Raw genomic sequence first — 15,223 nt, forward strand, 5'->3', positions numbered from 1 at the left:
ATCTTCTTGCTGGGATGATCAAGGCGAGCATGTTGGCAAGTTAGGGGAAACGAGTGTGGAGAAGCTATGAAGGTGCTTCCCTACGCAGAGCTTTGACAGTCAAATATCCACTCTTAAATTGAACATGCAGGGATATAGGTATAGCCGATGTGAGCCGGGATATGAATTTAAAATAGGGGAAAAAGAACCTCTGAATTTCCTTAGTATACTAACATGTATCCCATCGGCAGGTCAGAATTTGATAGTCATTCCCTTAGCTCGGTTGGCAAGGCTGATGAGATAAGGTCACAGGTCCAGTCCTTTAAGTGAATTTCACTGGGTAAATTGTTCTGATTACTGTGATTCCACCTTCAGGATACAATTAAAGGCTTTTCATTTTTCATAAGCATTTAGCAGTTTAATAGCTCTTCACTAGCAGCTTTTGCTGTGGTTTTCTCAGTGCTTTTTTTGTTTGTTTGTTTGTTTTTACCAAATTTTACTTCTCATCTTATTATTTTATTAGGTAAGAAACTTGTTTAATTTAATTTGAGATTATTGTTTTTGAATATGTACGTTTTATTGTAATCCGCCAAGTACTTTGGATGGTGCAGACAGTAAATGTGAATCAGTAAATCCAGGCCCATAGCTATGTCTGCTTTTACACAACTCCTCTATGCTGCAAATGGTATGGTATAAAGGATTTGCAGCTTTGGAAGCAGCTGAAATAAAAGCAGACCTTGCTATGGGACAGGATGGGATGCTTTTCACATTTACAAGGATCAAGCCTGGTATTCCCCATCCTCTTACCACTTGACTAAAGAGAACCCCACAAATGGAGTCCAGGATGTTTCCACCCGAAAAATGACTTTTTAAAAAATATTCATTTTTCCTAGGTTTCCATATAATCATAAAATAATTGACTAGTGTTGACTTTTTTCTCCCTAGGAATTGAATCAGTGGCCATGAAACTCCAAGATGCGGGGGAGTCCATTGACTGTGCTAGTCCTCTCTTAACTGTAGGATGCATCTGCAGGCAGGAGTGGGGTCTGCTGGGCATTATCAGTGTCTGACGGGTGTTGCTGGCATTAGACGCACAGGCTGACCCGAATCTCTTGCCAGAGCCGGTGTTTGGGTAGGATGCACTGGGTGGTCGCCCCGGGTGCCGTGAGGTGAGGGACACCTTGAGCAGAATAAGAATCACTCGTTCTGAGGCGGCGGGAGCGTGGCAGATCCCATCCCATCACGGCTGAAGAGAGGCCCTGTGGGCAGCGGCAGATCTCATCCCGTTGTGGCCAAAGAGAAATCCAGCAGGGCAGCGGCACAGGCTGAGGAGAGGGCCAAGGGCGTGGGTGCCATTGGTCGGGAGGGTGAGGGGAATTTTTGCTCAGGATGCCATTTGCTCTAGAGCTGGCCCTGTCTGTTGGCAAATGCCCTGAATCTCAAGCATCCAAACAGAACTGTTCTGATTACTGCTCCCACCCCTCCCCTCAAGGCAGCCTGCAGGGAACAGAAGGGAATGGGGCTGGAGAAAGGAGCAGAGCCCTGTCTGTTCCAGCTTCACCCCTTGCACCTCTTGTCCCCCACAGGAAGGACTGGAGCAGACCCTGGAGGTAGCACTAGGGGGGAATAGGAGGGGAGGGGCTGGAAAAGAGAGCAAAGGTGCCCACTCCAATCTCATCCTCTCTCAACCTGTCCCTTTGTTTCAACAGGAAGTCTGAAGGGAGGGGATGGCACAGACACAGACAGCCTGTGATCCGGGGACCTCTAGAGGTCAATAATAAAAAAATAAAAAAGGTTGAGCTTCTCCATTTAGTTTAGGTGCCTAACTTTGAACTTAGGTACCTTTCAGCTGAAAATTGACATTAATTTAAGTCTTCTATTTATTTCAATAAATTTAAGATCCTAAGGGAGTCATTTACTAAGCATTTTCCCATAGACACAAAATGAGAGAAAACCTTTAGTGAATGACCGCCCCAAATTAGGTGCCTAATTCTGAAAATGAGTGCTAAGTGGCTAACTAACCCTGGGATTCATCATTCCACTATAAATATAGCGGAATGATGGTCTGTGGGAAAGAAAGTGGCAGGGGGCAATAATATGCAACTGGCGGTATCGCGGCAGTGCGTTTTCCCCATAGCACCACGGAAAATTTCCCAAAACATTATTGCTCGCAGCGCTGCCGGGCTATAACCCTGCCCAAACCTCGTCCACACTCCTGCCCTTCCCTGATTTAAATTGTACCTCCGTGATAACGGCACATCACAGTTTAAAGAATGACCCTGTTTGTATCATCGCCTAACTCCACCTACTTTTTAGGCTCCTAAATTAAGACACTCAGTCCTAGTAAATTTTCAAAAGGCCAATTTAAGTGCCTAACTCCAAAAGTTAGGAGCCTAAGGCCTTTGAAAATTGGGCACTGTATTTATTTTTTCATTGTGGCTGCCAGCTGTGTTGCGGTAACAAAAGTATTATTGTTATTTCTGGAAGGAAATGAGAAGGTCTTTGGTAGGGTGTATACACCTGCCGTTTATTTCTGAATTCTTGCTTTTGGGATAGTGCAGTAGATAGATGGGAATGTGATCACAGTAGTAGAAGTGGGAGGATAATTCTGAACTGTTTTGAGGTATAAAGTTTTATGATTCTATTTTCTAACTAGAGAGGTTTTGTGGGGTGGCTGGTGGTGGAGTAAGGGATCACGTTTTATAGTTACATGCTATAGTAGTTTATTTGTATTATGTGTGATGATTTTCTATGTTATAAAACACCATGAGTTGTTTAGGAAGTGGCACTATATAAATGTCAATAAATGAAATGTGAATTGAAGCTGCATTCCGTTTTTTTGTTTTATATTTTATTTTTTTGTTGCTGTTGCATCAAACTAACTGTCTTTGAATGGCTTGTGGTAATTTGTAAATGGGGATCTTTTTAGGCTTTAATATTATGGTTTAATTGATTTCTGGATTTATCCTCCTTGGAGGCTTTAGATTTGCGAAGGTTTTTCTAAAGACAGAGAGTTGTTTATTTTATCAATTTTGCTTTGTTGAATTTGATTTTGTAATTATATATACCCTATATAGATAGATTATTTTGTAATTTTATGATTATTTCTTTGCTGTAACTGATTTTGTAGTTGCTTTTATATTTGCTTGATGTTCTGTTTGTTGTAAACCACTCAGGTATAAAAATTGCAATAAACAAATAAAGCAGGATAGCTGGCCACCCTACTGAATGATGACTTCCTCTGTACTACCACTGAGTGCTAAAGCTGAGTTTCACTCTGCTTTATTTTTTAGGTTCTAATGTTGCAGTGCGATATAAACATTCACTTACAGCAGTCACAGGCCAGAACGTGACCCTGCAGTGTGAGTTCATGCTGCAATTTGAGGTTCTGCAGCTAACCTGGCAGAAGATAAAAGGTTTCACCTCAGAAAATGTGGCTACCTACAGCAAGAAGTATGGGGTTAAAGTGCTGGGTGCATTCAGCAAGCGAGTGCACATTGAAGGCATCAGAACCAGCATGACATCCTTCAGTCTGCAGGCAGTGAAGCTGGAGGATGAAGCCTGCTATATCTGCATTTTTAATGCTTATCCACATGGATTTTACAGCGGGAAAACATGCCTCCATGTTCAAAGTAAGTTAAACCTTAAAAATGGAACACTACACATGCCAATCTCCCAATTCACCCATAGTTCTGGCCACTCTGCATGCCAGTGCCTCTCGTCTACACACAGTGTTTCACATAAGAAGCTGTTAGTGAAATTATACTTAATGCTGTGTCCATGGAGAATGAGTATTATTGCATCCAAACTAGAGAATTAATTCTAATTTGGATTATTTGAGCCACAGTTGACACTGTTTTAGAATTACCAGCTGGTTTTAGGTCATTAAGGTCAGTCTGAGCTAGTTTATTTTTGCCCCATTGCATCTATGGACTGGAAACTGGTTGATAACTAGGAATGTGCATTCATTTGAAACAAATGGGTAATCAGAAACAAATGAGAGTATTTTTGCTTCAGGTCATTGAAAACTGAAACAAATAGACAGAAACTGCTAGTTCCAATCTGCGGGCAAAATGTCCACAGACTTTAGCCCATGTGGGTTGTTTGAAAATAACTCTCCCTATGCCATAAGAGCATAAGAAATTACCATGCTGGGTCAGACCAAGGGTCCATCAAGCCCAGCATCCTGTTTCCAACAGTGGCCAATCTAGGATACAAGTACCTGGCAAGTACCCAAACACTAAGAAGATCCCATGCTACTGATGTAATTAATAGCAGTGACAATTCCCTAAGTAAACTTGATTAATAGCAGTTAATGGACTTCTCCTCCAAGAACTTATCCAAACCTTTTTTGAACCCAGCTACACTCACTCGCTCTCTGCTATGATCATTTAAATATTATAAATGTTTTAAAACACAGAAATTTAGGATATGAAAGCAGAAAAGTCTGAAACCCCCTTCCCAAGGGAGAGAGGGTAAAGAGCATGCTACCATTTAAGTGAACTACAGCAGAGAAAAAAGAGCACAATGCAGCTATGTAACATGCACCACCAGCCCAGGAAACCCAAAATGAGATTGAAAAGGTTGCCAGAAGGTGCTTAAATGACCATTGAAGGTGCTTAAATAACCATTGAATAGATGAACATACATGCATATTCTCTGAACATATGTAAGATAATATCACAAAAGTCAGAGGTTAAGAATACATCATCCTAATGTATTTTATTCATAACAGCTTTAACATGTACAAAATAATTTTTCACTATTTATTATTGCGACTGGACCCTAATTTACATACAATCTTAAATACATAAAGAAAATATTTTTTCTAACATATGTAAACCTAATACTCACGATAAATGGTGTGAATGAGGGTTTGTGTGAGTGGGGATTTATCGTGGGTATTAGGTTTACAAATGTTAAAGCTGTTACGAATAAAATGCATTAGGAAGAAGTATTGTTAACCTCTGATTTTTATGATATTATCTTACACTGAATAGATGAGTCAGAGACTCTCAGATAGGGGATTTGCATGTCATAGCCTCCAGACTACTGTTGGTAACTTGCAGTGAAATATCACGTTAAATCAAAGGATAGCAAAATTCTAAATTACAGAACTATGACTGGAAAAGTCCTACACTGAAGAATTCTGAATGAGAGAAGGATTTATGAGAGAAATGTACTGAAAAAACAGTCCTAGAAGCAAACAGATTATCACCCTGACTAATAAGGGGAGTCATACCCTTGGGTACCCAATTCTCAGACAACAGAAAAAAAAAATCAGGCAGGATGGAAGGGTATGCACATCTTCTCTTTCCATGGTTCTGCCTGGGTCTTGGCTTTTTGGCTGAGAGAAGGTGACCCATCTAGGCTGGATAACAGTGAATGACTGCCCATGAGCTTAGTGGAGCTAAAATTGCTGAAAGCTATGACTGCGGAGGTCCTGAATCATTGCATGTTGAAGAAACCATGAGCCTAGTGGAGTTGTAAACCCAAGCTGGAGAAGACCTGAAGGACAGTAGCAGATCTGGAGATCGAGTGACCCCCCCCCCCCCTGAGAGGAAGGGGATCCCAGTGACAGATCAGGAGGTGAACCTGAGTCCCCCAGGAGGGTATGGACCCCAGCATCCGATCATGCAGATGCCCAGGAGGAAGAGGAGACCAGCGGAAGATCGGGATGTGATCTTGGGTCCCCCTTGAGCAAAATAACCCCAATGGTAGATTGAGCAATCCCCCAGGAGGGTGTGGATCCCAGTGGCAGATCAAGTGGTCCCCCAGGAGGGTGTGGATCCCAGCAACAGATTGGTATGTAACCCTGATTCTCCCAGGAGAGTGTAGACCCCAAAAGCAGATCAAGCTGTCTGCCTGGAAGGTGTGGATCCCAGCAGCAGATCGAGCAGTTCCCCAGGAGGAAGGGGACCCCAGCAGCAAGTTCAGAGGTGCAGTCAGGTTCCCCAGGAGGGCATGGTCCCCAGAGACAGACTGGGAGGTGAAGTAAGGTACCCAGGAGGACATGGACCCCACAATTGGCATGAACCTTTGCTGAGCAAAAGTGGCACCGAGGAGATGGCAGCGGTTCAGATACAATAGACTCCCCAGGCCAACACTGCCCACCAGTCCAGTTTTATCTTTTCACATGGGTGAGACTTGGTAAAAAAAAAAGGGGGGAGGATAAGAATAACACTTGATTAAGCAGGAACTCAAGAGGTCCCTTCTATTCTATATGGTGGTATACTGAAGGGGTCAACAACCTCAAATTACCAAATATTAAATATTCTTGCTACCTTGTAGAAATGTATATAGTTGTGTGGCCTGAGACAACTAACCACGAGTAGATAAGTGAGCTGCTTGACTTCCTATTAGTGATGTACATAATCATGTAGAAATGTATATGCTTGTATAGTCTATTAAACCTGTATATATTTGTACATGCTGCCAGCCTTGTTCACAGTCCCATTTGTTTCCTGAGGTGAAGGGAGGGAAATCCCACCCACTAACACCTTCTTCCCCAGGTAGAGGCACCAGCCGCCAAGGATGTGAGGACTGAAAGAGTCTGCCTTGGGGGGGGGGGGGGGGCTCTCACCAGGTCGGTCCCAGACCCAGGAACGCCCTGCGAGGTAAGTGGTCAAGTGGGCATTCTAAGTGCGGTAAGGTCCAGTTAGTCTGCCCAGTTTCCTTCCTGTTGCAGTATCAGACCCTGTTTGATCTCTGACTTTCCCTTCACTTCCCCACTGATAAGGATGCTCTGTATTTATCCCAGGATTTCTTGAATATCGTTACTGTTTTGGACTCCATCATCTCCACTTTTCCATGCATCCTTTCAGTGAAGAAATATTTCTTTGTTACTCCTGAGCCTGCTCATTTTGTGCCTCATATCATGATCTCTTGTTCTAGAACATCTTTTTTCCACTTGAAAATATTTCAGCATTGTGATGCAACTGTGGTGGGAAAGGGTGGGTTGATTTGGGGCTGGGAAGGGGAAGAGGGTTTGTAACTGGTGTGAATTTGTTCAGTAATATTCATTGTCAGCTGTGTAATTTCTATGAAAAAAATTAAAATAAAGAGCTTAAAAAATGTTCATATTGTGCATTATTGACACCTTTGAGATATTTCTATCTTACATCCCCATCTCTCCTCTAGGAGAAAATGAAACAGGACAGAAAAACGTAGATTGCATATTTTGCTTTATTTTCTATTTGTGTAATACTAGTGAGCTCCTTATTCAATAGGGTTTGTCTGGATAAGCTGCAACTTAACTGGACATATTTTGGGGGTTCTAAATATCCACGCCCACTGACTGGTTACATTTTAGCTGAGTAAGTCATTGTCCAGCTAAAATTTAACTGTATAAAAAGAAGCAGTACAACGGCATTCGAAGGCCAGGGCTTCCACTTAGCTGGACAGTGCTGATATGTAGAACTAACTGGCTAAGTTTTACCGGGTAAGTCTGAACATCAGCACTGTCCAGCTAAGTGGAAGCCCTGCCAGTCTAATGTAATGACCCTTTGGGCTCATTACCATTAAGGTCTTAGTGAACTCCTTTTAGCTCGTGCAATATACTTGGCAATTAGGGGGAGGTCCCATTTGGTACAGCCCCTCCCTTTTAGAGATCTAGGATGGCCATCCCTTTGGTAGGCAATAAAAGCAGCTCTCTACTGAGAGAATAAGGGTGGGGTTCCAGAGCAGTACAGAAGTGTGTTTCTAATTTGGATTTTTGTGCCTACTTAGAGGATCCAAGCAACCCCTGCCTAGGGATCCTGAGCAAGGTCAGGAGACTACACTTCCAGTCCACTAACTGGCTGGTTTGGGTTTTGCCTCTGGTTTATTTTCAGGTTTTGGAAAATGTTTTTGGTAGGAAACCTTGGAAGACCTCTGGATGTTGCCTGGAGAGAAGGCATGGGAAACCCTGTCCCTGGAGGCCCATGATAAGGAAGACTGGCCCCTTTGTAACCTTTTTCAAATATGCAGTAAATAGCTGAGCAGCTGAAGTTATCCAGCTAACTTTATCCAGATAACCTTTCCACTTGCCAGCTTACTGACCTGTGAGTTCACAAGTAGAGTGCCTACATTGTCACTGTAAAGGGAATAAGAGTAATTGTAGGGCACCATTCTTCTATATAAAGATCTGGTACCAGAAACAGAACAATAATTAAGCAGACACAGTAATAGGTAATAAGAAAATAGGATAAAAAAAGTGTGGAATAATTTTTTCATATTTCTTGTACTTTTTATGAAATGTTATAGGTTTTTTTTTCAAAATTTTGTTTTCTTTAGTCATTTAAATTAAATAAATTAACTCTTTGCATCTATATTATTTTTCTTCTTGCCTTCTTGAATTACCTTAAATTTAGAAACAGGATTAAGACCTGGCTGTTTGAACAACTTTTCACTAACTGAATTCTAAATCATAGAGTCTGATGCAATAAGATTAAGAGGCATGACCACTGTATATATTTATTATAGTTTATAATGAATTTTTAATTCTGTCATTTTGTGGATATTGTTATATTGCTATATGGTTTGTTTTATAATTTGTATTGCCAACCACCTTTATTCTATATGATAAGTTAGTATACCAAATCGATTAAACCATTCAGCAGGCAGCATATTATTTTCTTAACAATGTCTTTCTTTGCTATACTCCAAAAAGAAATTGGGAATGTGGGAATGCAGAAGGATAAAGGTAGAATTATATCTTTTAGTCACTCCAAGCAGATGATTTTCCAAATCCTGCAGAGAAATAATAAGTGTGAACTAGGGTAATTGCTGCACACTAGTACCATGACCCTGAGAAGAAAAGATTAATGGGTATTCATTCAATAATCAAGTGACTATTGAATGAATACCCATTCCATCCAGGCACTGTGTGATTAATGTGACATGTACTTTATTTCAGGGAACAAAGAATCTTCAGTCAAAAGATCCACATCATTAAGTTAGTTTTTTATCTCTCAGATAAGAGTAGCCTCTAAAGGTTGTGTAACCCTTTCTTTATGGATAAATTATGTCCTAAAGGGCCATAAAATATTTGCATTTTGGGGCTACCTCCTCAGTCTCTTTCCCCCGATTCTGCTCCTAAAGGATGGGTTCTTTCTGTTGGGGTGAAGGATAACCTCCAAAGCCCAGGGCTGGAATAAACTCCCTTGAGTGTAGAATAGAATACCATTGCTCTTTGGGCAAGGCAAATTTATAAAACAGGCTGGATTTACTGGATATGGGGTAGATTTTTAAAACGTATGTGCATGCATCCATGTGCACATATGGGCTTGCATGTTATAAAATCCGGGCCAGCGCGCGCAAGAAGGGGTGGGATACTGCAAAATTCACACGGCGACACCTCGTGGCCTTCCCCAGTTCCCTCCCAGTCCGCTCCAATTAAGGAGCGGACTGGGAGGGAACGTCCCTATCTCACTGCCCATACTCCTTCCCTTTTCCCCTGTCCTCTCTGACCCCTGAAAACCGCCTACTTTTTTTTGTTTCTGAGCTTACATAGTAACATAGTAATGATGGCAGAAAAAGATCAAAATGGTCCATCTAGACTGCCCAGTAAGCTTCCCAAAGTAGTAACTGCCGCTCCGTACAGGTTACCCCAATGTTTCTCTTAAGGGTAGTAACTGCCGCTCTGTGCATGTTACGCCCATGTTTCTCTTAAGGATTGTAACTGCTGCTTCGTGCAGGTTACCCCCATGTTTCTCTTAAGGGTAGTAACTGCCGCTCCTTGCAGGTTACCCCCATGTTTCTCTTAAGGGTAGTAACTGCCGCTCCTTGCAGGTTACCCCCATGATTCTGTTAAGGGTAGTAACTGCCGCTCCGTGCAGGTTACCTCCATGTTTCTCTTAAGGGTAGTAACTGCCGCTCCTTGCAGGTTACCCCCATGTTTCTCTTAAGGGTAGTAAATGCCGCTCCGTGCAGGTTACCCCCATGTTTCTCTTAAGGGTAGTAAATGCTGCTCCGTGCAGGATACCCCCATGTTTCTCTTAAGGGTAGTAAACTGCCGCTCCGTGCAGGATACCCCCATGTTTCTCTTAAGGGTAGTAAACTGCCGCTCCGTGCAGGATACCCCCATGTTTCTCTTAAGGGTAGCAACTGCCGCTCCATGCAGCTTACCCCCTAAGTTTCTCCTAAGGGTAGTAGTAACTGCTGCTCCAGGCAGGTTTAGCATTTTTATTTATTCCCATCCTCTAGCCCAGAGCTTTCCAAACTTTTCATGTTGGTGACACACTTTTTAGACAAACATAATTTCACGACACGGTAATTCAGTCTACTAGTAAACCAGAGGTTAAAGGTTAAACGAACGAAACATATTTCGACAATTTATGTATGTTTCCTTAAATATATACATAAATAAAATGTTTCACGACACAACCTATCTCATGAAAACCTTAAATTTATATTAAAAATATATATTCCAAGATTCATGTTATTGTTATAATTTATGAGAAACAATAATAAAACAAATTGTCTGTCCCCCACACACTCATCTCTCTCCTCCCCCCAGCACATGTCTGGCCCCCACACACTCATATCTCTCCCCCTCAAGCACATGTCTGTCCCCCCAGCACGTTTGCCCCCCACTCACTCATCTCTCTCCCCCCAGCACATGTCTGGCCCCCACACTCGTGTACCTCGTCTTTTTTATTGTTGCCAGTTAAGTGCTTCACTCCCTTCCATGATCACCAGACACTGCTGCTTGCAGTCAGTACTCCTCATGGCCAGGCCTCATCGGCAGCAGCAGCCAATGCAAGGATGGCTGGGCTCGTTCCACCCACCAAGCCCCCCCAAAAAATGCAATTGACAGCAAAAATCACCCAATAATAAGCAACCCATAAACTGAAAAAAAAAAGTGAATCTCTAGAAAAAAAAAAGCCCAAACTCGCATCAGAGTTGACCGGGCTTTCGCGACACACCTGCACACTGCAGGCGACACACTAACGTGTCCCGACACACAGTTTGGAAAGCTCTGCTCTAGCCTTTATGGATCCACAGTGTTTATCCCATGCCCCTTTGAAATCCTTCACAGTTTTAGTCTTCACCATTTCCTCTGGAAGGGCATTCCAGGTATCCACCATCCTCTCAGTGAAGAAATACTTCCTGACATTGGTTCTAAGTCTTCCTCTCAAATCGTGACCCCTAGTTCTACTGAATTGTTTCCAATGAAAAAGGTTTGTTGACGAACATGGATCATTAAAACCTTTCAAGTATAGCTCCTGAGCTGTGTGTGAACCTATTCTTGTGGATGTTCCCTTGTGTATTCCTGTTGCGTGACAGGACTGAAACACAGATTATTGGGAGTGTTCACACACTAGGAAAGGGCTGCTGCACCTTTTCATACAGTGCCTTTTCAGCGTTGTGTAGAAAGAGTGTTACAAAGACACATAATAATGGAGTGCTGTGTAGCCTACAGTGAAGACTTCATATGTGTTTTTTACTGTTTTTCTTCATTTCTTTAGGTCAAAATGACATTTAGTAAACATGCCAGATGAGTCTCCTGTGAGAGACAGACATTAATGCAATATTCTTCATTTTATCTCCATGCAGGGCGGTACAGGAGCAGGGAAGGCAAGGCCTAGGGTTTCAGCCAAAGCCAGTGCAGCGCTCCCTGTTTTCTACTGATCAGTTTCTAGAACAGATCTTTCAAGAGCCCATTGATTCAGATGAATCATATATAATGTTTGGGATTTGATAGTCTGGTAACTGAGGAGGGTTAAATCCAGTGGGCAGGAAGATAGCATGCCCATTGAAGTAATAATTGATACTGCTGGGATCAAGCACCCTCCAGCAAAGGCTGATAGTTGAGAGCATGAGAGGGGCCTCTGGCCTTCTACCTCCTCATCTGCCCTGAACCCCAGCTCCAGCTGCAATACCCAAGGATCCAGAGAGGGCATTGCACAGGTATGGTGGTACATTAGTTCTATGAAGGACCAGTGTTTTGCTGAATGCCTTCACTATCAAAAGAGCATAGTCAGAGGTACATAAGAACACAAGAAATTTCCATGCTGGGTCAGACCAAGGGTCCATCAAGCCCAGCATCCTGTTTCCAACAGAGGCCAAACCAGGCTACAAGAACCTGGCAATTACCCAAACATCAAGAAGATCCCATGCTACTGATGCAATTAATAGCAGTGGCTATTCCCTAAGTCAACTTGATTAATAGCAGTTAATGGAATTTTCATCCAAGAACTTATCCAAACCTTTTTTGAAACCCAGCTACACTAACTGCACTAACCACATCCTCTGGCAACAAATTCCAGAGCTTAATTGTGCACTGAGTGAAAAAGAATTTTCTCAGAATAGTCTTAAATGCGCTACTTGCTAACTTCATGGAATGCCCCCTAGTCCTTCTATTATCCAAAAGTGTAAATAACCGATTCACATCTACTTGTTCAAGACCTCTCATGATCTTAAAGACCTCTGTCATATTCCCCCTCAGCCGTCTCTTCTCCAAGCTGAATAGTCCTAACCTCTTCAGAAGGATAAGCTGTTCCATCCCCTTTATCATTTTTGTTGCCCTTCTCTGTACCTTCTCCATCGCAACTATATCTTTTTTGAGATGCGGCGACCAGAATTGTACACAGTTTTCAAGGTGCGGTCTCACTATGGAGCCTTACAGAGGCATTATGACATTTTCCGTTTTATTAACCATTCCCTTCCTAATAATACCTAACATTCTGTTTGTTTTTTTGACTGCTGCAGCACACTGAGCCGACTATTTTAAAGTATTCACTGTGATGCCTAGATCTTTTTCCTGGGTGGTAGCTCCAAATATGGAACCTAGCATCGTGTAACTCCAGCAAGGGTTATTTTTCCCTATATGCAACACCTTGCACTTGTCCACATTAAATTTCATCTGCCATTTGGATGCCCAATCTTTTAGTCTTGCAAGGTCTTCCTGTAATGTATCACAATCCACTTGTGATTTAACTACTCTGAAGAATTTTGTATCGTCCGCAAATTTGATAACCTCAGTCGTCTTATTCCTTTCTAGATCATTTATATATATATTGAAAAGCACCCGTCCAAGTACAGATCCCTGAGGCACTCCACTGTTTACCCTTTTCCACTGAGAAAATTGACCATTTAATCTTACTCTCTGTTTCCTGTCTTTTAACCAGTTTGTAATCCACGAAAGGACATCACCTCCTAACCCATGACTTTTTCACTTTCTTAGAAGCCTCTCATGAGGGACTTTGTCAAACGCCTTCTGAAAATCCAAATACACTACATCTACCGGTTCACCGTTATCCACATGTTTATTAACCTCTTCAAAAAAATGAAGCAGATTTGTTAGGCAAGACTTCCCTTGGGTAAATCCATGTTGACTGTGTTCCATTAAACCATGTATTTCTATATGCTCTACGATTTTGATCTTTAGAATAGTTTCCATTATTTTTTCCCAGCACTGAAGTCAGGCTCACTGGTCCTTAGTTACCCGGATTGCCCCTGGAGCCCTTTTTAAATATTGGGGTTACATTGGCCACCCTCCAGTCTTCAGGTACAATGGATTATTTTAATGAGAGGTTACAAATTTTTACTAATAGATCAGAAATTTAATTTTTGAGTTCCTTTAGTATCTTAGGATGCATACCATCCAGTCCAGGTGATTTGCTACTCTTTAGTTTGTCAATCTGGCCTACTACATCTTCCAGGTACACAGTGATTTGGTTCAGTTCATCTGACTCATCACCCTTGAAAACTATCTCTGGAAATGGAGGTGGAGTGGATAAAATAACAAAATTAATCACTCCTTGGCAAAAAGGCAGAAAAGGAGATCAGGAAAAACAGCAAGCCAAGGAGGAACAGCCAGAAGGTTATAAGCACAAATGCTTAGAATCTGGCCAATAAAGTTTCAGATCTGCAGGCCCTAATGGTGGAGGCAGACTTGTATATTATCGCTATTACGGAGACTTATGAATGGGACACGGCTGTACTGCGCTATAAGGATACTGATGACAGAAAAGGGAGAGGGTTATCTCTTTATGTCAAGAATATCCAAGCAACTGAAACACAGGGGAAAAGTTTAAGTGCTGTACTCATTTGTAAAAAGAAGTGATGGTGACTCGGCAGCGGTTGAAGTTGCTACACTGGCGGCCGGATTTCTAATGGCCCACGTGCGTAAAACACAGGGTTACGTGTGCATTTTAAAAGGGTCCGGCGGCTCACATAACCCCTATTACACGCACAACAGCCGGGCCTCAGCAGAGGGGCGGTCTGGGGGCGGGGCTAGGGGCGCCTGGTACAGCGGCCATTTGCTGCAGCTCCTTTGCAGGAGGAAAAAGTAAGTTTAAAAAATGGGGGGGGCCTAGGATAGGGATAGGGGATGGATAGGATAGGGGAAGGGGAAGAAAGGTTAGGGTAGGGGGTAGGGAATTTCCCTCCTAGTCTGCTCCTTAATATTTTTTTATGCAACCTCAGGTTTTGCAGCTTTGTTCTACATTTGTGGTAGTACCAGGGTTTAACGTGCCTTTTTTAAAATCGTCCTCAGCTCACTGCTTTTCTGTCTTCCAAAATGGGTCCTGGTTGGGGACCTTCCTGTGATATCCCCCCCCCCCTCTCCACTGGATAAACTGGTGGGTGTTCTTGTGCTATTTGGTTTAAGCTGCTCTCTGCATGCCCTCTTTGTTTCCTCTGAGGATCTGTTTTTCTTGATTTGGTGTTGTACATTTACTGTGGACACTCCCCCCTCATATAGCAGAATCTTATTGCGTTTCATTTATTTTAATTTTTATTAATTTATTCCCTTATTATTATAACTAGATGTCTGATTTCAAATCAAGTTCATTCTTGAGTTGTATTTGTTAACATAGTAATGATGGAAGAAAAGACCAAATGATCCATCTACCGTAGTCTGCCCAGCAAGCTTCTTATGGTAGCATCTGCCATGCCATGTAGGTTACACCCATGTTTCTCTTCAAGATAGCAACTGCCGTTCCATGCAGTTATCCCCAAGCCTTATGATAACCCATAAAAAAAATGACTGCTAGCAACATTTTTACTGGGTGATGAGCCTTCTTGAAAATTCAGACAGTGCTGCTTGATGTGCTTTGCTTACGTACTTGGCTGTAGAAGCAGTCCTATGCTTTTTCCCTTATTTTTGCATATCAGTACCCCAGACCATAAAAGCCAGGGGCCCTGTTGGTTGTTGTATGAATCCAATTCCTCTTCCACCCAACCCCTGCCGACAAAAGCAGAGAGCGATGATGCAATGGCATCAAACGCATCAAGACTTATTGGTTAAGGTAGGTAA

At 42.3% G+C, this 15,223-nt stretch overlaps 1 protein-coding gene across 1 annotated transcript in view; it reads left to right on the top strand.

Annotated features, from left to right (window-relative positions):
* LOC115077055 (OX-2 membrane glycoprotein-like) overlaps positions 1-15,223 on the top strand; it is a 32,275-nt gene that overhangs the window by 7,069 nt on the left and 9,983 nt on the right. The window contains exon 3 of the mRNA XM_029579208.1: positions 3,273-3,611. Within this exon, the coding sequence (XP_029435068.1) occupies positions 3,273-3,611 (339 nt within the window). The remainder of the gene's footprint in view (positions 1-3,272; positions 3,612-15,223) is intronic.

The sequence above is a fragment of the Rhinatrema bivittatum genome, chromosome 15 (genome assembly GCF_901001135.1).
Source record: "Rhinatrema bivittatum chromosome 15, aRhiBiv1.1, whole genome shotgun sequence".
Lineage (NCBI taxonomy): Eukaryota > Metazoa > Chordata > Amphibia > Gymnophiona > Rhinatrematidae > Rhinatrema > Rhinatrema bivittatum.